Here is a 13,263-nt window from a genome sequence, read left to right on the forward strand (position 1 = left end):
TCAGAGAAATAATAGACTTCTCAACAAAATACAAAGGAGTAGGGGCAAAACGGCCCTTATTTGGCCCAAATATTAGTGCAAATTGAAAAGTTACCATACATATTCTTTTATATGCCCAAACTACACCAACGTACAAGGTGTTCAGAAAATAAAAACAAAATTCACATATAACGAGTCACCATGGCTACACACTTTGACAAAATGTGTATATTTTGTAAAATTTCTTGATTTTCCTTGTTTTATGCAAACTTTTAGATATATATTAGATTGGAAAAGTATGTGCACACCCAGGAAACAACTTTATATTTGGTCAGATTATGTCGATATTTATAAATTATTTTGTTGTTTCTTGTCTGCGCACGATGTTTCCACAAAGGAAATAATAAAAGTGCATCAACTTAGCTATTTTCTTTGTTTTTATGAAACTGGTACATTTTATGACGTAATGCATGGTGACCATGGTGACGTCATAACATAAAAAATCTAGTGTAGATCATTTATATTTCTTGAATTTATGCATTTCCAAACATTATTTGCAAATTTGAAATAGTTCTAAAAAACTCTTATTTTCTTTTGCCAAAACTGGGCCTTAATGCCCCTACTCTTTTGTATTGAAGAAGAAATGATGATCCTAAGGAATATAGATACCCTCAAAAAAAATTTTCTTCAAATATGAAAATTGATACCAAAAAATAATTGTTTCCACAGTAACCTTAAGCTTATAGATAAGCTTAAGATCAGTAGTAATAAAGTAAAAATTGATGATTTTATAATAGCCACTATAATTTTAATATTTCCTATCGAAATTCATCGAGCCATGCAGTTGCAAGAAAATATATCTAAGATTGCAGTGTCTCACCTTCATTGTGTATAGTTTTATTATGATTAAAGTTTGAATGAAGGATGTTTGCAGTTTTTAGCTGTTATGAATTACTGTAAATTCAGAAATTATTGCGAGGATTATTTATATGTGAATAATGCAACTGGGTGAGTATCACAATAATAAGAACTCACATTTTGATATCTGATACATATATCTGTATGCAGATTTTTCTGGAATCACAATAATTAATCTGACATTTTTGTCTATTCTTCAAAAATCGCAATAAGAAATGGACACAATAATTTCTGACTTAACAGTTTATGAGCAGGATGATTATCACCTTATATCTTAGGTTACATAAAAGAATTGCTGGGGAAAATGATCTATTAGTATTTTATAATATAATTTCAATATTTCTGCAAGCTTTTTAAGAAATTGGAAGCATCAGGTCTATAGGACTAACTTACTGTAAACCAACAAATTTTCATTAGAGATTTATTTAATATATAGCACTTTGGTCTTCTCTTATAAAAATTACATCAAGAAAATGAGTAAACCGCAAAAAGAAATCGCAGCGAAGTAGGCTGAAAATTGCTTAACGCAAAAGAAAGTATCTGCGATATCTGCCAAAATAAGTTGGTTTGCAGTATTTAGAATGACCCATTTACTCTCTGGTTACATAATAGACAAATTTATATATTTTAACACAAGTCAAAAATTTTTTGCATAAAGTGTTGCTTTTAAAAACTTCAATAACTAGTATTAACTTTCAATGACTTTATTATTTACCTTCATCTTTAATATAAGTTATGGGTTAATTTTAATGAATAATACTTTTTTTTAACAGTTGATAGACCAGGTTTGATAAAGACACCACATGTCTTTATTGAGTATCCAGAACCAGATAAATTAGGTTTTGATCAGGTATGGTATTTGAAATTGGAAACGGGGAATGTGTCAAAGAGTCAACAACCCGACCAAAGAGCAGAAAACAACCCAATGCCACCAATGGGTCTTCAACACAGAGAGAAAATCCCGCACATGGAGGTGGGGTTCAGCTGGCCCCTCAACAAACGTGTACTAGTTCAGTGAAAATGGACGTCACACTAAACTCCGAAACATATAAATGAACCAAAATTAAAAAACATACAAGACTAACAAAGGCTAGAGGCTCCTGACTTGGGACAGGCGCAAAAATGCGGCAGGTCTAAATATGTTTTGTGAGATCTCAACCCTCCACCTATACCTCTAGCCAATGTAGAATAAACAAACACACAGCAATACGGACATTTACTATATATATAGTGTGATATAAAATGTTGCTGATTGCACATTCCTCTTTTTTGTGCTTTGATTAAATGGATACATAGTTTTTTATTGTCGAGCCTGTGACTTTTGTCACAGAAAGCTCGACATAGGGATAGTGATACGGTGGCGGCGGTGGCGTTAGCTAACTTCTTATAAGCTTTATATTTTAGAAGGTGGAAGATCTGGATGCTTCATACTTTGTATATGGATGCCTCATGTTACTAAGTTTTCGTCAGTCACATGTCCGATGTCCTTGACCTCATTTTCATGGTTCAGTGACTACTTGAAAAAAAAGTTAAGATTTTTTGTAATGTTAAATTCTCTCTTATTATAAGTAATAGGATAACTATATTTGGTATGTGTGTACCTTGTAAGGTCCTCATGCCCTTCAGACAGTTTTCACTTGACCTCGACCTCATTTCATGGATCAGTGAACAAGGTTAAGTTTTGGTGGTCAAGTCCATATCTCAGATACTATAAGCAATAGGTCTAGTATATTCGGTGTATGGAAGGACTGTAAGGTGTTCATGTCTAACTGGCAGATGTCATCTGACCTTGACCTCATTTTCATGGTTCAGTGGTTATAGTTAAGTTTTTGTGTTTTGGTCTGTTTTTCTTATACTGTATGCAATAGGTCTACTATATTTGGTGTATGGAATGATTGTAAGGTGTACATGTCTAGCTGGCAGGTGTCATCTGACCTTGACCTCATTTTCATGGTTCAGTGATCAAAGTTAAGTTTTTGAGTTTTGGTCTTTTTTTCTTATACTATATGCAATAGTTCAACTATATTTGGTGTATGGAAATATTTTATGATCTATATGTCAGTCACACAGGTTTTATTTGACCTTGACCTCATTTTCAAGGTTCATTGCTCAGTGTTAAGTTTTTGTGTTTTGGTCTGTTTTTCTTATACTATAAGCAATAGGTCAACTATATTTGTTGTATGGAAGAATTGTTAGCTGTACATGCCTGCCTAGCATGGTTCATCTGACCTTGACCTCATTTTCATGGTTCATTGGTCAATGTTTAGTTTACTTGGTTAATGTTAAGTTCATGCGACAGTTGTAATAAAGCTTTATATTTAAGACAATCAACATAATATCAATGATAAGTAAAGAAGGCGAGACATTTCAGCGTGTGCACTCTTGTTGAATTTTGTAAGTTAAATACAAACCAGTTTGCTAAAGGAATGTAAATGTGAAGCAAATTGTTTAACAGTATAATGCAAATTGACCCTGGTGAGGTTAATAAAAATATAAACATAACATTTAGGCAATAAAAAATGCAACTAGTCATTTAAATAAAAATGCACACCATAATGGTTAGGTGAACATGGTGAATGAAAATCGCAAAATAGAATGGATATGTCACTGAAAATGCAAAATATAATGGTTAGGTAAATGAAAATTCAGAATAAAATGGTTAGGTAAATGAAACTGCCAAACAGAATGGTTGGGTAAATGAACATGCAAAACAAAATTAGGTAACTGATTTGCAAAATATAATGGTTAGGTAACTGAAAATGCAAACTAGAATGGTTAGGTAAATGAAATTGCAAAATAGAATAGTAAAGTAACTGAATATGCAAAATAAAAAGGTTAGGTAACTGAAAATGCAAAATAGAAGGGTTAGGTAAATGAAAATGTAAAATAGAATAGTAAAGTAACTGAATATGCAAAATAGAAGGGGTAGGTAAATGAAAATATTAAACAAAGTTCTAATGTAAATTGAATGCTTAACAATATATAAACATGGTAAAGTCAGGACAAAAAAAAGACAATTTTGATAAGGTTAATAAAAGATGCTTATTATATTATTTTTTATATATTTTGAATACTTAAGTTATTTTTCTAGGTGTATATGATCAATCTTTTAAGAAGACCAGAGAGAAGAAAAAGAATGTTAGAAGCCTTTAAAGAATTAGGAATTCTAGCAAAAATTATTGATGCTGTAGATGGAAAGTAGGTATCAAAAAGATAATATTTTCTCATTTGTCATGTTGTTGATTCATTTGATTTCAAAGTTGCCTGTAACTAGCACTAGTAAACGAATTTTAGTCAATACATTTTTAAATCATGTTCAGTCTTTCAGTCACGTTTCAAACTTATTGACTGTGGTTAATTCAGTACTGTTCAGACAATTTGCTTGCAGTCAATTCAGTACTGTTCAGAAGTTTATCAGATAATTGAGTATTTTTGAAAATGTGTACAGGAAATTAACCTCTACTGAATAGTCTGAACATAAACTGAACAGATCTTTATTGACTGCAAGTGAGTTGTCTGAACAGTACTAAATTTACCACAGTAGATAAGTCTGAAAATTTACTGAAAATAACTTAAAAATTGAACTGTTTAGATCAAAATGACCGTTTCAGATCAGAATTGGTTTACTAGTGTAGTATTTACCAATAATATCTTGGTTTTGCAGCAGTGATTTCGCTGTAATATGTGGTTTGTTGATTAAAATAAAGAAAGAAAAACATGCACTCATTATATATTCACATCATGTATATATGAATATGCAAACATTTGCACACAACCTTAAGATTTATAGACATTTTACTGATGGAACCTTTGTTTTTTATTATGCCTGCACATATATATTGCACACAACCTGCCAGTTAATGTCTTCAGACTTTGTATATTTATATAGCATCCAAGGTACGGCATTATATTATCTTACACATTTAATATTTTAATAATATGGTGAATGGTGTAAAGAAAATTTAGTTTGCTTATGATTTATTTTTTCTTATTTTATACTTTAATATAAAATTCTAGAAATGATTTTTAGTCACAGGAAATTTAGCTGACATTAAGGAATATGTCATCATCCTTTGCTTATTCAGTTTCTCTAAAGCAAATTTCTCCCTTTCCAAGCTTCTTAACCAACCAAGAAGCATGTAAATATTCAGGTTTTGTTGGAAAACAATAGGAAAACTTAATATGGTGGCACACATGAGAATGTATAATTTCGTTGTGAAGACATCAAAATGAATATTGGGGTGTTTAATGGCATTGACTTCCTTGACAGGTCTCACACAATGAGCTTCAATTTTTGTGCCCCTGCCGCAGCAGAGAAGGCATTAAGTGTTAGCCTTGTCTGTCTGTAGGTCTGTCCGTCTGTAATACCTACATCCCAAAATTAGTTTCCGTTCTTTAACTTCAGTTTGCCTCAACCAAATGTTATGAAACTTATACAAAATGCTTATTACCACAAAGCACAGGTCAAGTTTTAATTTTGGGGGGCGTCACTTTTATGGTTCTAGAGTTATGCCCCTTTACAAATGGAAAAATTGCTGAATTTTTTGTTTCTGTTCTGTAACTTTAGTTTGCCTCAACCAAATGTTATGAAACTTATACACAATGCTTATGACCACAAAATTCAGATCAAATTTGAATTTGGGTGGCGTCACTTTTACTATTATCCCCCTTTATACATTATATGATATGCAAGCGGGGGCATGATCTGTGTCCCATGGACACATTCTTCATTTATTTTTCATTAAGTTTTCTTTTCCCTCAGCCTTTTTCCTTTTCTTCTAAACATAGTGCTGTATAGGTGCATGCACTTTATTCCGAATAGCTTCTCAATGCAGACTGCTTCTGATGTGAATATACCAACAAAACACAAATTTGTATATTTGGAAATGTATCTTGTGATTAAAAAGACTGCACAAACATAATATGTATATTACAATTAACCTCCAGGCTTGCACAGTTACGGATGTCATATTCCAGCAAACTTCCAAGTTTTCTCTGATAAGATTTTATTCCATCAAGGAACCAATTTAAATAATGTTATTTAGCCCTGCACATCTACCTTTTTAAAACAGCTACAGTAAACCATCTTTTTTTTGCAGATACTTTATTTTGCATTTCGCTCTTTCTTTCTGGCTTTTCAGCGATTTATTTTGGTGATTTTCTAATTTTCTTTATGTATTTATGTAAAGGAAAATCCAAGTTTTTTTTATGAATCTGTAGAGTCAATATGTAAAATGTCTTATGGAAACACTAGCTCACCAACGGAGAGAAAGTCATAGGTTTCTTGTTCAAATTTGAATGGGCTATCAGGTACAACCTTTTTACGGTAAATTTCTACTAATAAGAATGGGAATGATAAACAATTTTTGTTAATTTTATTCAAAAGGTTTGACAATGTTAGATTAGTATGGCACTGCACATACAAAAAGGGTTTGACCACGTTATATTTGTATGGCACTGAAGTTATTGCAAGTGCAAAAAGAACTTTTTAAATGTATTTGTATTTTTTTTATGAAATGTTTTTTTCTATCAATTACATCGATCTGAATTAATAGACTTTCATATAGTTGACATTTTACATTGAAACAGACATTTACTATGAGGTTGCACACAGTGTGCATGACCTCTAGTGTAAAGTAGGAATATGCTGGAAATTTAACGCTTTTGGTTGAATAATGTGATTACTTTTCTTTGTCGTTCAAATTAAATATAAGATAAACAATATTTACCGCTTAATTGATCCTATCAGATATATTTACAGTAAAAGATTTCTGCTTGGAAATTTGATAAACAGATTTAGAAAAATGAAGCTTTATACTTCTAAAAAGTAAATTATAGATATGTTAGTTCTGTCTCAAAGCGGTAACAAGACGCACATATACATATGAAATTAAACTGCCATTATGACAAAGTCTTCAACACTGCATGCAATGTCTATATGTACATGGACTGACATTTTAAATACATATTATATCAGAGGGTCAAGGAGTTTATTTAAGGAATGACTTTTTCTGTCTATGAAGAAATAACATAAAAAATGTGGTTCACACTGAATAACCCATGTAGCGGGTTATTTAAAGTGTGCACCACACTTTTTTAGGTTATTTCGAATAGACAGAAAAATATTACAGTCATTCCTTATAATTTAATTATTAATTCCATTTTTAAGGAGTAAATTATGAAAAAATGTTGATGACGTCACGGTCACATGACAAGGTTATGTCTAAGAGCTGATAGACAAAAAACTTTCAGCCAATCAGAAGACGTGTGACATCCAAAATTGAATTATTTGTCTATACAGGTGATAATTAATCATACTCATAATCCTCACAGCATTTAGTAAAATTCAGTGATTTCAGATTTCTTGAAATGTTATGTAGAGTATTTTTGAAATGTTACTACACCAATGTATTATATTTGTAGACAATTAAATGACACATATTTGGACCAGCTTGGAATTGAAATGCTACCAGGGTTTCTAGATCCTTATGGCAAAAGGTATGTTATATGACAAAGACCATTTATATATGGACACAAATTGTGTCTTGTTGTATCTTAGAGTATCTTCAAAACCCGTTGACAAAAATTCACTTTTTGAAGATATTTGATAGGAAAAATGGTAATCCTGCTTACTACAAGCAAAATCACGCAGAATAAAAAAAAAAAATAACTAAACAACTATGTTACATGAATATTTTTACTATCATTTTGCTATATGCAAAGAAACATTGTCCATGAAACATAAATTCAAGGTTAATTAATTCCATTGTGGGGATGGGAGTATTTTCACACATCGGAAGGTCATATACCTGCCAATGCACCAGTATTGGAAAATATTCCCCTTAAGATCTAGGAGTTATGAGCCGGACACAAATTCTACAATTGTTTTGCTCTAACAGCAATCTAGCTAGAGACTGTGTGTTTAGAGTGAAATATTAATTATAAATAAGACTGATTGAAAACATTAAAGTTTTTTACTATCATAGGGGTCGAAGTCAATGTCAGAGTGACCTGACTTAAGTATGTGACATGCCCCCAGCTCATGATGCAATTGCATACCAAGTTTGGTTAACCTAAAGATTACAGTACAAAAGTTATGCACCGGACACAAAGTAGGATGGACGGACAGAAAGACAGATAGACAGATAAGACAGATGGACGGACAGACAGACGGACATGGTGATTCCTATATACCCCCGAAGCTTTGTTTGTGGGGGGTATAAAAATGTAATCTGTAAAATAGGAGATAACTTTAAACTTAAAACATGGAATTTGCTTATTTGCACAAAACTCTACAAATAATAGTCTTTCAGCGTGAACATAAATGAAATACATATTAGCAAATTCACCTAAAAATATATAACCCTCTGAAAAAAGCTTTAGGTTTTGATAATTAAGCAAACAGTCCATAAGAATTGCAGGTAGAAAATAATTTAACAGTAGAATGTTTACAATACCATCCAACCTCACTGACCCTTCATCTTTTGTCGGGGGCATGAGTGGGTTTTTTTTTTTAGATACATTGTTTAATTCAAAACTTCTTCAAACAAACTAAACACATTTATTTAAAAACCAGTTGTTGGCATGACACGGGTTATGTTCTTCTCATATATGTTATGATGGTATGATACTAAACCCCTAACGGGAAGGATTGTGCCTGATATTCATATGATGAAGACATAATCTTTCAATCAGTTTAATTGAAGTCTGGAGCTGGCATGTCAGTTAACTGCTAGTAGTCTGTTGTTATTTATGTATTATTGTCATTTTGTTTATTTTCTTTGGTTACATCTTCTGACATCAGACTCGGACTTCTCTTGAACTGAATTTTAATGTGCGTATTGTTATGCGTTTACTTTTCTACATTGGCTAGAGGTATAGGGGGAGGGTTGAGATCTCATAAACATGTTTAACCCCGACGCATTTTTGCGCCTGTCCCAAGTCAGGAGCCTCTATCCTTTGTTAGTCTTGTATTATTTTTAATTTTAGTTTCTTGTGTACAATTTGGAGTTTAGTATGGCGTTCATTATCACTGAACTAGTATATATATTTGTTTAGGGGCCAGCTGAAGGACGCCTCTGGGTGCGGGAATTTCTCGCTGCATTGAAGACCTGTTGGTGGCCTTCTGCTGTTGTCTGTTCTGTGGTCGGGTTGTTGTCTCTTTGACACATTCCCCATTTCCATTCTCAATTTTAAAATTTGATTCAAGAAGTGTTTTTTTTTTCTTTTGAAAATTAAGGACAACAATTTTTTTAAATTCTTTTTCCTGTATGAAAAAAAAAGAGATTTTGATTAATTTTTATACGACCGCAAAAAAATTTTGCGGTCGTATATTGGTATGACGTTGGCGTTGTCATCGTCTGAAGACACATTGGTTTTCGCACTCTAACTTTAGTTTAAGTGAATGGATCTCTATGAAAATATACCATAAGGTTCAATACCACAAAAGGAAGGTTGGGATTGATTTTGGGGGTTATGGAACCAACAGTTAAGGAATTAGGGGCCAAAAAGGGGAAAAAAATAAGCATTTTTGTAACTTCCAGACATAACTTGTGTGTTAGTGTATGGATATCTCTGACATTATACCACAAGGTTCCATATTACAAAGGAAATGCTGGGATTGATTTTGGGGCTAATTGCCTCAAAATTTTAGGAATTAGGGGCAAAAAAAGGGGCAAAAAACAAGCATTTTTCTAGTTTCATAATAATAACTTGTGTGTAAGCATATGGATCTTTCTATAATTGTACTACAAGGTTCCATATCACAAAGGGAAAGCTGGAATTGAGTTTTGGGGTAATTGCCCTAAAAGTTTAGAAATTTGGGGCCAAAAAGGGGCAAAAAATAAGCATTTTTCTAGTTTCCAGACAATAACTTGTGTTCAAGTGTATGGATCTCTCTGAAATTGTACTGCAAGGTACAATACCACAAAGGAAGGCTGGGATTGATTTTGGGGGTAATTGCCTCAAAATTTTAGGAATTAGGGGCAAAAAAGTGGCAAAAAACAAGCATTTTTCTAGTTTCAGGACAATAACTTGTGTGTAAGTGTATGGATCTTTATGAAATTGTACTACAAGGTTCCATATCACAAAGGGAAAGCTGGGTTTGAGTTTGGGGGTAATTGCCCTTAACGTTTAGGAATTTGGGGCCAAAAAGGGGCCTAAAAACCAGCATTTTTCTAGTTTCCAGACAATAACTTTTGTTCAAGTGTATGGATCTCTCTGAAATTGTACTGCAAGGTATCATACCACAAAGGGAAGGCTGGGATTGATTTTGGGGGTGATGAATCATAAGGGGGTTCAAAAAATTTTGGGGAGGGATTTTTTTTTTCTTTAAAATTTTCCATTTTAAATTAGTTATTTCTGATTTATATATAAAAGCAAATAATAATGATATGGTTTGAATAGGTAAATTAAAAAATTTTAAGTTCTTAGACCACATTCATTCTGTGTCAGAAACCTATGCTGTGTCAAATATTTAATCACAATCCAAATTCAGTGCTGTATCAAGCTTGAATGTTGTGTCCATACTTGCCCCAACTGTTTAGGGTTCGACCTCTGCGGTCGTATCAAGCTGCGCCCAGTAGAGCATTTTATTTTAAAAGTTGTCACCCTTGCCTCTTCACGAAAGATGATGGTTGGTGCTTTGTATCATTTTACTGATCATGATCACCTCATGAAGTTTAAATTTTAAATTGGTAATAAGTTTTATTCTTTTATTGCAGACCATTAACAATGGGTGAAATTGGATGTTTTCTGAGTCATTATTTTATATGGAAAGATGTAAGTACCACAAACTTCTACAACATGTCTGAATGTGTTCATGCCCCATCTACAACAGTACAGGGACATTATATTTTGTTGCTTTGTGTGTCAGTACATTAGTCCCTCTGTCTGTTCCATATATTCAGTCTAAGACAGACATTAAATTATCTATTCACTCATACTTCAGAAATATTTTCAATCAGTCTTATTTATAATTAATATTTCATTCTAAACACACAGTCTCTAGCTAGATTGCTGTTAGAGCAAAACAAATTATGTGTAGAAGATTTCTGTAAGTGGCTTGAAATATTTAGGAATGAATAAAAGATTTGAAAAAGACAGCAATAAGACAGCAACCCAATGACAAAAATAGCTAAAAGACATCAAGGCATCAACATAAATCCGTTATCAATAGGCAGGTCTCCATACAATATGTAAAGCTCTAAGTCATCGCAAGTCTAAAAACCTTGTGAATAAATTAAACTGAAATTATCGAAATCCTACAATCAAACTACAAATTGTCCAATATGTAATATATTTACAGATAGAAGCTCAAGGTTATGAGAATGTGCTTATATTTGAAGATGATGTTAGATTTGAACCATACTTTAAAACAAAGTTGAAAAGAATGATAGCTGATGTAGAGAGAACTGTTCCAAATTGGGATTTAATGTAAGTTTTAAAACTGAATAATCTGGATTAATTTATTTATTGTTTGTACCAGTTTTCGTGGATTTTGGTAACTTGTATTTTTGAGGGTATTTGATTTCATGGATTTGCCAAAGTCTGTATACAAGCCTTTCTAAAATGTGTACTCTTTTGAACTTTAAAATTTGTTCATAAAAATTGGTACCCCACTAACAGTAATTAACCCATTTCTCTGACGTCAGTCTATTGTTCTTACGGTAGATTATTTTTCAAGAATCCACTGACCACTTCGTTAACTTAAGATAACTTATTTTATAACTTTAAACTTTTAACTTACGATTTTTTATCCTTTCAAAAACGAGAGGCATATGAAGGGTTCGAACTCGCGCATATTTTCTTCATAATCAGTAAGAGTCTTCAGTCTATGCATGATACCACTATACCACGAGTGCTGACATAAATCAATATTTAACTAACACTCTTAAAGCGCACAACTGTCAATACATGTCAATAAACTGTATTTCTATCTCAGAGATAATTCGCTTTTGTTATCTAATAAAATATATATACTATGTCTGGATTTGTTCATGTTCTTTTCAAATTTATGTAAATTGTTTTATGCGTTATTTTTTAAGGAAGATTATTTTCTACATTTGAACGTTCTTGAGTATAGTTATATAGCAGTATGGAAATATCTTAAAAAAGAGTTTATTCACGATGTCAGGTTTGAACATTGGTCGATTTTCAACATCGTTATAATGAACCGATGGGTCTTTATACGATTGTGGCTATTACACACTAGTTCTTAACACTAGAGAATCGAGGAATTGTAATTATTAGTACAGTTCCTTGATAAAATAAACAACCATATGCCAATTACACATGTCACATTTAACGTACAAGGACTTTTCCTTTTCATCATAGCAAATGCTTACTTAAGGTTTTAGTCTTATAATGATATCGAACTATCAATATTTTCTTCTTTGTTTGATTATAAATGGTCCAAATATACATCACGTCAACATTGAACGTACTCTAATTTGAATAAAGTGTGATATATAAGCTACGACCGTAAAACTACTTCCTTGACTGTAAAACCAGAAACAAAATCATTGCCTTAAAACGAATATGAAGTATATAATACCTCTAAGATTAAAACAATATTTTTGTCGAGAAAAAAATTACAATGAAAGATTTCAATTCCGGTACAAGGTTTGAACTTAGCACTGCTAATATCACAGTTGTGTCTTTTGGTACCAACGACTAGACGATCACGGCTATGAACAGCTTGAATGTAATAGTAAAAAATTGACATAATTATACATTGTACATCTGTAGCACGAGCTATTCTGCTGGAGATTCAGAATGCGTACCACAGAAAATTCTAGTTTATTGACTGGTTTACGATGGATGCCAAATGTAATAACGTTAAAATAATCTAAACTTAATGAAAGGGAAACAGTTTAAACAAAATACATGTATAATTTTCAAAAAAAGACCTTCAGCAATTATTTTATTTATTTCGGAAAGCATCATTTACTGGAGCATCATAAAATTGTAGTATTATGGCAACTACGCTAAATACATGTATTTGACCTAATACGGTTAAATTACAGGTAATCCTTAATCAGCTGTAAAGAATCATAGATTGCTAAATACTATATATGTAAATTTGAAAGGTTTCTTAATTTTGGTAATTAGATTTTTTTAACTATTCAAAAAAAGATTAAAAAATTCTGTATATTTACATATGTCTTTTTGAATAAATCATAAATACCAAAATCTATATAATTTAAATACTTTGTAATGATAAAACATTAAATGAAATATAAATATACAAGTATTAAATCTGGTAATAAAAAGGGGAGCTAACAACCCATTTAAGTTATATCAAACTTATGTTAACTTAAATATAGACGTGAACCGTGTGGATATAATCATTTCCAGCTATTATAG

The 13,263-nt window shown here is 31.9% G+C and overlaps 1 protein-coding gene across 2 annotated transcripts in view; it reads left to right on the forward strand.

Moving 5' to 3' along the window:
* The window catches only part of LOC127727983 (procollagen galactosyltransferase 1-like), a 42,992-nt gene that overhangs the window by 15,735 nt on the left and 13,994 nt on the right, over window positions 1–13,263 (forward strand). For both annotated transcript variants that reach the window (XM_052235127.1, XM_052235128.1), the window contains 5 exons: window positions 1,671–1,747; window positions 3,989–4,095; window positions 7,321–7,395; window positions 10,620–10,677; window positions 11,204–11,331. In XM_052235127.1, the coding sequence (XP_052091087.1) occupies window positions 1,671–1,747; window positions 3,989–4,095; window positions 7,321–7,395; window positions 10,620–10,677; window positions 11,204–11,331 (445 nt within the window). The remainder of the gene's footprint in view (window positions 1–1,670; window positions 1,748–3,988; window positions 4,096–7,320; window positions 7,396–10,619; window positions 10,678–11,203; window positions 11,332–13,263) is intronic.

The sequence above is a fragment of the Mytilus californianus genome, unplaced genomic scaffold (genome assembly GCF_021869535.1).
Source record: "Mytilus californianus isolate M0D057914Y unplaced genomic scaffold, xbMytCali1.0.p SCAF_2, whole genome shotgun sequence".
In the NCBI taxonomy this organism is placed as follows: Eukaryota; Metazoa; Mollusca; class Bivalvia; order Mytilida; family Mytilidae; genus Mytilus; species Mytilus californianus.